Source organism: Oryzias melastigma, linkage group LG7 (genome assembly GCF_002922805.2).
Source record: "Oryzias melastigma strain HK-1 linkage group LG7, ASM292280v2, whole genome shotgun sequence".
NCBI classification, from domain to species: Eukaryota; Metazoa; Chordata; class Actinopteri; order Beloniformes; family Adrianichthyidae; genus Oryzias; species Oryzias melastigma.
The window spans coordinates 9866738-9876621 of NC_050518.1; the positions used below are offsets into that span (position 1 = coordinate 9866738).

The 9884-nt window shown below is 37.4% G+C and overlaps 1 protein-coding gene across 2 annotated transcripts; it reads right to left on the reverse strand.

Annotated features, from left to right (window-relative positions):
- Positions 1-3954: 3954 nt before the first annotated feature.
- LOC112159197 (mitochondrial glutamate carrier 1) lies at positions 3955-7227 on the reverse strand. 2 transcript variants are annotated; one of them, XM_024293115.2, is made up of 9 exons: positions 7085-7227; positions 6523-6648; positions 6286-6341; positions 5821-5911; positions 5622-5740; positions 5351-5546; positions 5114-5271; positions 4970-5045; positions 3955-4896 (listed from the first exon to the last, which is right to left on the reverse strand). In XM_024293115.2, exons 1-9 carry the CDS (start codon positions 7105-7107, stop codon positions 4737-4739), a joined length of 1005 nt encoding a protein of 334 aa, XP_024148883.1. In that variant the 5' UTR covers positions 7108-7227; the 3' UTR covers positions 3955-4736. The 2 variants fall into 2 exon arrangements, with proteins under 2 accessions (XP_024148883.1, XP_036068635.1); XM_036212742.1 differs by having other exon boundaries at positions 4737-4896; positions 5351-5543.
- Between the last annotated feature and the right edge of the window lie 2657 nt (positions 7228-9884).

The window sequence follows — 9884 nt, forward strand, 5'->3', positions numbered from 1 at the left end:
CCCGTGTATGCGTGGGCTTTCGCCGGGGACTCCGGCTTCCTCCCACCGTCCAAAAACATGCTTCATAGGTTCATTGGTGACTCTAAATTGCCCCTGGGTGTGAATGAGTGAATGGGTGTGTGATTGTGGCCCTGCGACGGACTGGCGACCTGTCCAGGGTGTACCCCGCCTTCGCCCTTCAGTAGCCGGGATAGGCTCCAGCACCCCCGCAACCCCGAAAGGGAGGAAGCGGTCAAGAAGATGGATGGATGTAGTTGTATGTATTCACTCCCCCTGGTTTTATGACACAGATTTGTTCTGTCCAGCACCGTAATTGGTCCACACTAAACCTCCTACTTGGTTATATTTAAGAAATCTGATCCAGTGTTACTGCATGTTCTCATTATCATTTGAAGGATTGAATAGCAGTTCTGTTGATATGGTGGGTTTGCGTCTGCTGATGGTGGCCATTGATGATTTTTTCATCTATTAGAGTCTCTATGTAGCTTATTACCTTGGGTAAACTTGAATGCTTAAGGCAATGTAATTTATTTGCATATTTTAAAGTAAGTTCAAGTTAGATTACTTTTTTTATATGAAACTAATCTGATGTAGTTGATAAATATTAAAGTTATAGTGATGTTAATGCTACTTAATGCAGGAAATGTACTTTTAATGGGTTAGAATGGGTTTATTCTATTAAAAAATTACTTTTTTGGAACGTTTTATGCGCCAAAAAGCTTTGTGACGAAGAGTTTCTCGTTACTATCATTCAGGCTACTTGCAGCCTTGATAAATGATCTATGTTCTTACATAAGAGAGGATACTATTTAGTCTGTGTTGACCGTATAGTGTGACTCTGATCACATGGTTGCGTTTACAGGCTAAATATGTACCAACCGTGGAATGAAATCCAAGTTATCCAACCCGAGTAATTAACCCCCACCCACTTCCATTTCTTCTATAGTTTACTTCTTATGTCACCATGATATGATGGATAAACGACTATTTAACGGTTTTATCATGTATCAAGCTTAAATCCGAATGCTGTTGATAGTGTGTCATTTATTTCAAGTCAAAACTCCAACATGTAAATACAATTTTCGTCTTTTTTTGTAGTTGTACAATATTTGTGGCTGATCTGTTAATATTTAACATGCTGTGTAGTTGTACGGTGTTGCTTTTATGACAGTTTTGCATTAATCCATCAAAAAAAACAACAACAACAACAAAAGCCTTTAAATGTGCCTTTCTTTCTATAAACTTCAGGCTGTTTGAACATTTTAATCACATGTAGCTGTATTTGTGTTGTTTGTAGAGTTGGGCTCCAACTATCATTAAGTTTGCACAACTTGCCATTGTTGGTCGCTGCGGTTTTAAAGTTTCACACATCAATGCATCTCCTCAGATAAAACAACTGAAAATGTGCAGCAACTTTCATGTTGTAAAAAGTCTTCTGGTGCACAAAAAATAAGTCCTAAGCCATCATCCTGATTTTATAAAATGAAGAAACATAAGCAAAAGCATTTGTGATGATATTTTTTAAGATAGTTAAAAAGGACTTAAATTATCTGACAACAAAGTATTTCTGAATGGTAGCTGGCAGTTTTTTTTAACTAATCAAATACAAGAAAGTTATCCAACTGTGTGGAGGCTCAGTGGAGTTGTCATGGTTACCAACAAAAGCTGTAGCTGCACCCCTGCAGTTGTTTTGTGTGAGCATAATCAGTAGACGCAACATATTTTTTTTATAGTGACTTTTTGTTAATTTATTTGTTTTCTATTTCCTGGTTTTCAGAAATATAGATGATTGAAGTTTAATAAAATTTTAAGAGTTTATCTTCTTATGTTTATGACTTTTGCTTTTCCATTTTTTTACAGCAAATGTTTTGCTTGTGAAGTTACCATGAGTTATTTATTATTCTAATTAATGCATAAAGCAGATTTAAAAGTGAAATATAAATATCCGGAGTATAAGTTGTACTGAAGTATAAGTTGCAAGAGCAAAAAAATGTATAATCAAGAAGAAGAAAACCATATATAAGTCGGACTTTTAGGAGAAAAGTGTGATATTTCAGAACAAATTCACCAAGCTCAGCGTAGCTAAAAATATAAATAAAGAAGGAAATACAAGAATACTAATCTTTTGATCTGTATAAGAAAAATGTCAAAGTTTAAAAGGAAAACAATCAGATTCTCTTCCGTGTTTGTTTTGAACAACACTTCTTCTGCCACCACTGACATAAGCAAATACCTATACTCAGATGCAGCGCCCTCTAGCGGTTAGTAGAGGACACAACCGCTAGAGGGCGACCAGTGTTCACTTGGAAAATAACATATTTTAGCCATTTGATGTCAAAAAAAGAAAAGAAGACTACAAATAAGTCGCTCCTGAGTTGGCAAAACTTTGAAAAAACTGCGACTTATACCCCGGAAAATACAGTATTATAATAAGTAATATATATTTCTCTGATTTTTCAAACACAATCAATATTTTTACTACTTATAAAAATGTATTATTGTTGAAACAAACAGGTTTTATTTTACATGTATAACCTTAAAGTGCATCAAGCTGACCTTTGACTCTCAGTGTTTTCTTTTATTCAATCACAGCTGAAAAATCTTTACAGTAATCTTATAACATGCTCAAGATATCGCCTGTCATTATATCTGATATCAAATATGAATGCCAAGTAAATGAGTTGACAACATATAAATTCACAGCTATATTCCTATATTTAGCTGAGAAGCGTTGAATGGTTCTAGACCAAACAGTGTCATCCCAAACAAGGCCGACCTCTTGGTTGCTTCAGATCCGTGTCAGAGGTTCGCCTTTCTGCTCTTGAGTTTGAAGCACAGCTGAATGCTCGGTTGAAGGGAGTTATGGGTGTAATGCAGCACAGGATCCAGGATTCCCCAAGCTACAGTTACCCCAACAACTGCAGCCTGAGCACTTTCAACGCCAGACATGCAGGCATGCCTGCGGCGCGTGTGAGGGGGAGCACAGGGACACTTTTCAAACTTGAATCAGGAGAAAAGTATCCTCTTTACAGTGAAGCCTTTGCTGGCCCCTTGAAAGAGGCTATTATAGGAAGCTCTTTAAGCCCATCCACATAAACAACACAAGTCAATTCTGAATTTAGAAAGCCTCAGTTTATAAAGTACGTCTAAAATTAGCTTATTTATTTATCTTTTATAAACTGAATGGAATTGTGCTTTAGTTTCATATTACAAGGAGGCCAGACAAGAGGACACATTTTTGTACGGTGGCCCTGATGTCCAAATCACAAATCCTTTAACTCGAAAGCATTACTATTAAAGATCACAATGACAATTAAAAAAGCAAATTAAATGATAAAAAAAAAAAAACAATTTACATTTTTTTTTAAAATCCAGAAATCACAGTGTAATAAAAATAGCCATTTTAGAAAACAAAAGTAATTTCCAGTAATCAAAATGAAATCATGGGGCATCACTGATTGGATGAAAAAGTTTGAGTTTTTAGGAAGAGGGATTGAAGAAGGAAGTTTTGTCTGAGCTGAAGTAGAGTTGACTGAGCAATCGGTGAACTTTTGCTGTGGTTTTGATCAGAAATGTGAAGAAATATCGTCCGTCGTAAGATATTTTCATGTCAAATAACTTCCAGTTAAAAAGACGAAGAATGTCAGAGATTTTCCATAATACCTACCTTTTTTGTTTCTTTATTTTGTTTCATTTTTCATTTTGATTTCTGGAAATTACTTTTGTTTTCCGAGACGTTTCCTTTTAATTTTGTTTCCTCTTTTTTTATATTTAAACATTTTTTATCATTTGTTTTTGCTTTTTTAAAATTATTTTTTGATCCTTAATGAGTGATTTGTTGATGTGATTTGGACTATAGGGCCACCGTACTAAAACCTACTAAATCAATTCAAACCAAGTTAAACCCGTCATCATTTCTCATTACCACAATCACCCAACCATCAAAGACAAAGACACGGTTCTCTGAAGTTTATCAGCTTCATCCATTTTATCACAGAGTACAAAGGTTGTGCAAGTGGCCACAAAAGAAATTCACAGTTTACATTCAAATGGAGACGCTTCTCAGTTATTATTCAAACTAAAAACTATCTCTTGAGGATGGAGGTTCTGTCTCTCAAATCACAGATCAGAGAAATCCTGAGATTTGACTCCTTAAAAACAGTTTTTAGTCAGTTGGCTGAGGGGGTTCACATTTAAAAATAAACTCTTTTTTTCTTCAATTTTGACCACTTACAATAATACAAAATAGAAACAAATATACAGTATTTACATAAACTAGAAGAAAGATCCAAGCCCTGGTTTCACATTTAATCTTAAAAAAAAAAAGATTTTATTCAAGTTTTAAATTTGATGATGTGGTTTTACTAGGTATTCTTTTGAAAAACCATCATCAATTGGGGTCTGTTAGGAGGATGCAGATTGGGGAGGGGTTTAGAGATTAAAATCAAGGGTAACTGATATGGAGCTAAAGGTCTAAAAGTGAGAAAAGAAAGTCGGCTTGCTCTTCTCAAACTGATGGTCAGTGATGGACAACCGAGACTCTCAGCGAGAGAGCCAACGCTTTTCTTTTGTAAACATTGTACAATAAGAAAAATACTCTCTGGTCCCTTTAGCATTTGCTTTTAAATCTTAATATTTAAAGAGAGTACACAGAAAGACATCTGGATCCGTTGCTACTCCCAGGGCGTACCTGTCTTAGTTTAATGAGCCAGCAGAAAGGCTTGAAAACAGCTTGTTCATGCAGAGTAGATGTTGTAGGGGCTGTAGCCCAGCAAGAACTCTCCAACTCCTACAAAGTACACAACCTGGGCAATGCCAAACAGTGGGGCAATAACGAGGGCTCTGCAGCTGGCTCCCTTGAGAAACGCTCTGGGACCCTCTTTTCTCCAAATCTTCCTGCAAATCAAAAGACGGCTCAGAATCAGACAACAAAAACGAGAAAGGTTGTGTGGTGTTGCTTTGTAGTTACCTGACACAGTCAACAACTCCGCTGTAGGTCTCCTCATTAGCTCCCTTTTTGAGCGACTGCAGCCTTGTCTTGACCACTGTGCAGAGAAAGAATGAGTTGAAAAGGTTCCAAAACCTGCCGGGTCTCCAGAACACCAAAACGTACCATCACACGGGCTGACAGCTACAGCAGCGATGGATCCAGCCAAGCAGCCAGACATGAAGGACCAGTAGAAAGGAACAGACGGATGTTCAGACGAATGCTGACCCAGCTGGTGCAGATGTGCAAAAAGAGGGAAGTACACAACAGAGAATGGGATGTCCCTGGAAGACCAAATAAACAATTACAACATTAGAAACATTAAAGATGATTAGGAAAGAGAAAATTAAAACTGCTTTTAACCTCATTAGTGTTGCCCCGAGTCCTCTATAGAGACCCACAATTCCTTTGGTCCTCAGCAGCTCCTTGGTGATCTGCAGGGCGGACACGCGGACGACTTGAGGTGCATGAATGGTGTTATAGGAACGGCTGAGGACGGCGCTGGTTCCTCCCATCTTCATCGTTGTCACCACACTGGGCATCACTCTCTGCTGGGCTACTGGAATAAAAATAAACAACAAATTCAATCCTCCAAATTCCTATTTGTTCTAATTTGGATCAAACATGCTCGTACCCAGCCTGCCTGCATCTTGCATCTGGATCTTGAGCATCTCCATCGGCGTGGTGATGATGACCTGGCACATTCCTGCACAACACCCCGCCAGCATTTCTTTAAAAACGGTAAGCCTAGCCCTGAAGATCGGGAAAATATAATACGGTGTTATTAGATTATGTTAACAAAATTCAGGGACGTTATTTTAGAAGCTACTCACCCGTCTTGGCTCAGTTGGTGACGAAAGAAATCATTAGCAGCTAGTTTTATGGCTTTCTCTGGTGTTACCAGGGTAAGATTTACTGCAGCTCCTGAAGGAAACAAAGATCCGTGATTTAAATAAATGAAACACCATATCTGTTAATGTATTTCCAGCCTCACAGATACACATTTGTTTCAAATATAGTAATGTGTAACACATCTTTCTACACTCTGATAAGATGAACTACTGACCCACTGAGGCCTTTGGTTTACTAGAAATTTGATCAAACAGTGAATGCTAACACAAAATCAATGACAATTTTACCAGATAGAACTTAATACAAGATCTCATGCCATACTCATTTAAATATTTACATGAAATTAAAAAATGAGGAAGATGTCAACAAATCATCCAGTTTATTTGTAATGATAGGTGCTCTTACAACTAAAGTCCATTGATACCTCTTTATATATTGTTTCTTACCTCTGTAAATGCCAAAATAACCCTCAGATTTAACCGTCTTAATCAGGCAATCCATCCTAAAATGGAAAAAAATATATAGTTTTTTTAGATTAATAACATATTATATTTAGAGACGTTACCATGTCCTGCTGCTGAGGAAAAGTAATTTTGAACTATTTTCTTATTTTGGATCATCAAAAGAAATGTTGAACCCTTAAAAAGTCTTTAATAAACCTATTTATTTGGTCTGTTTCTTACATGTTCTTGTACAGTTGCTGCCCACTGCGTTGGTTCTGCAGGCGGGTCTTTGCCAGGTCAATTGGGAAAACACAGGTGACTCCTACCATGCCGGCAATCCCTCCATTGATCAGTTTGGCAGGCAAGCTAAGAACAAAGCATTAGTGTGAGATCTTTTTTTCTACAGATGGATGAATAAAGACGGTGTCGTATCAGCTTAATGAGCCTGCTTACTGAACCTGGAAGAGGAGCACTTTTAGCTTGTGTAAGTCATGCATTAGTTTGTGTGTGCATGAGGGTCTAAGGCAGACGAGTGAGGGGAAAACTGCTTCTGGGAATCGTGTCATCCAAAAATAACTTGTGAGCGAGGTGAAAAACACACATACAAGTGAGAAACAACACATCTGCAAGCAGTTCTTACACCGATTTAACTGCAGATTCTTTCCAGAAACACAGTCAGGACAACATTTTTACTTTAAATTATTTCAATTAAATCTCAAGGTTTAAATTATATATATATATATATATATATATATATATATATATATATATATAATGTGTATTATGCCAAGGAGCTTCATACCTAATCTGCTGATGCTGGGCCATGTTTCTTGGTTGTTGTTAAGTGCAAAAGTTGGTCGGCGCACAGGAAGAGGCCACAGACGAGGGAGCAGCCCGAGGGTCCCTGAGAGACACTGGCAAAAGGCAAGAGTAGAAAGGAGTGCTGAGTTATATAGAGATAGAAGAGCCCAACCCTTCAGATGAAAAGAAAACCCAGCTATCAGTTTCCACCCGCAGCCCTTAAGTGCCAGGAAACAGAGCCTGGGTGAGATACACCAAACCAGAATCACTTTCTAAGGATACCACAATGTGCTAAAACAATTTTCATTTCAATTGAACACAAACTCAGAGCCTCAGGGATAATCAGAGATGTACCACAAGTGATGGTTTTTCATATTTTTATTTTGACCTTTAATAGCAAAACAGATAATAAAGATTGCACCAAACTGTAATGACCTGTGACCTCACAAAAAGGCAATAACAAAAGGTCTGATTACCTTCAGCCCAAGGAAACACATTCATGCTGATAATGAAAAACACAAACAAAATTACATTTCATGACAACAAACAGAAAGGTTAAGAAGGACAAATGACCTGATGCTAAAGGTTCAAGGTAGTCATTGGGTTTATGATGATTTAGTAAATGATTTAGAAATGAATGAAGCACCAGACATGAGGATAAAACAGAATGGAACCCAAAAAAAAGCAAGACATCTTTAAATCAATTTCAGCAAAAGTTGATTCTCAGACAATTTTTTAGCCACAAAAAAATACTTCAAGTACAAAAAAACCTCATAGCTGTGTGCAAGTAAACATACATTTTTGTGCGTACAACTTAGTAGAAAAAAAGCTACATTTGTAAATGAAAACATGTCATTAGTTTTATTAGCTTCTAATATTTTGACAGCATAAAAATAGTTTTTAACAGTTTGTCAAGTTTCCAGAGCAGTTTTGATTCTGATAGTTGCCAAGTTTGACGGAGCACTGGTCATAGGAGAAGCGTCTCGGTTGGACACAGTGGTATGTGCGAGTGTCACAGCATCTGCAGCTGCAGCAGTGTGCCACAGGGTAATACAGCTCTGCGTTCACATCCGGAGGGCAGCCAGGAATATGAGCAACCCGGTAAACCAAGGATAGAGGCATGCAGCTTCGCTGGATCAAAAAAGTCCTCCCAAACCGGCCTCTCAAGTTGGTATCCTGGAGAAGAGGATGAAGGGTCAGATTAATACTTTTTTTCTTAAGTCAGAGATATTTAAAAGTACATCTATTTAAAATTTGCATCTATTGTGATATTTTTTGCTCTAAATATGACTGATTGCTGAGTTCCTGTGAAAAGTGTAAAAGTGTGTGGCAGTTGTCACCCTGGAGTAGCAGTAGCCACTGCAGATGGTTGTGTTGATAGCCATGCACTGGGTGCAGTTTTGCTTCTCGACCCATATGGTGTGATTCTTCAGCACACAGGCGCACACCGCTCCAGCCATCACTGCCAACACCAGAGCGCTCCTCAACATAAACAAGGACATGCTGGAAAAAGCCGCATCAAAAGGGGGAAATGAAACCATAAGAACTAGAAAAAATAATCAGCAAAACGTTGTCAAAAACTCCTAAAAACCTTGATGTATGATCTTGATCAGAAGTAGTGTAACTCCGTCCCTTCTCAGTGTTCGCCCGTTCTTGTCTGTGAAAATCTGAACACACCAGGGACATCCATGCTCTTTTTATGGGAGCCTTAATCCGCCTGAGTGTCCCACTGAACTTCAGTCCACAATATCCTTTCAGACATCATGTCAGCTGATTCAGTGTTTGTTTATCATGAATGTTCATTGTCACAGGTCACACTAAATAAAACAGGTTCCTCCATTCAGTGAGCAGAATGGAGCGGATACTGATCATAAATAAGGTCGCTGTGGGTCAGGAGGGCGTGTGTATGTGTGGCTGAGCTGATTTGATCTACAGGTGTAATTAGTGCACAATATTAAGGGATGTTCATCAAAATTTGAACTCTTGGTAGCTCAGTTTATTTGTTCGGACACATTAAATGCATTAAAGGCAAAACGAGTCTGCTTCTTTTGTTGCATTTTTTAAGCACTTTAGCATTTTTTTTTTAAGTTCTTAGGTGACCTTTTTCATTTTATTATTAATTATTTTGTTATTTATTTAGATTTTTTTGGTCATGTTTTGTGTGTTTTCCTTATCTCAGTCACATCTGGTTTCATTTACTAATTACCAACAGCTGTCTTAGTTTGTCTGGTTTTCAGTTTCAGTTCTGCCCTCTTTTTTCTCTCGTTTTTCAGTTTGTTCTCATTCAAGATTATTCATTAAACTTTTAAGTTCTTGACAAAGGTCCTGTCCCCTGTCATTTCTTAAACCTGGTCCCACACTACATTTCCTGACAATTGAAGTCACCAAAAACATAGCTGGCTTCACATTTTATTTTGAAAGTGGTTAGAAAAAGTGCATTATATCAACTAGCTTAAATTTCTCAGCCATTTTAATAACCCTTCAGCAGCAAATCTCACCATGTTTCTTTGTTTGGATTCTATGAGACCAGATAAAAAAAAATATTGTACATTGATTTGATCTTGAAAGATCATGGCTGCCAGAAACACAAATAAAAAGATAAACCTGCTACTTTTGTTAAAATCCTACGACTAGCATTATTGAGGTAATAGAAACGGAATTTAATTACAGATTTGTGTTGAATTAAAACCACATTCTTTTATGTATTTTCCATATATATATAATAAGTGTTAGTTTTCTGGTTGATCAAACTAAAAATGCTTTTAAACATACAACAATTTACAAGAAGTGTACTTGAAGAA

Excerpts from the sequence above, each read along its gene's own strand:
- LOC112159197 (XM_024293115.2), bottom strand. The coding sequence starts at position 7,107 with ATGGCCCAGCATCAGCAGATTAG. Across the intron at positions 5,912-6,285 it reads TTATTTTGGCATTTACAGAG|GAGCTGCAGTAAATCTTACC; the intron begins GTAAGAAACAAT and ends TGTTTCCTTCAG. Across the intron at positions 5,741-5,820 it reads CACCAACTGAGCCAAGACGG|GGCTAGGCTTACCGTTTTTA; the intron begins GTGAGTAGCTTC and ends CCCGATCTTCAG.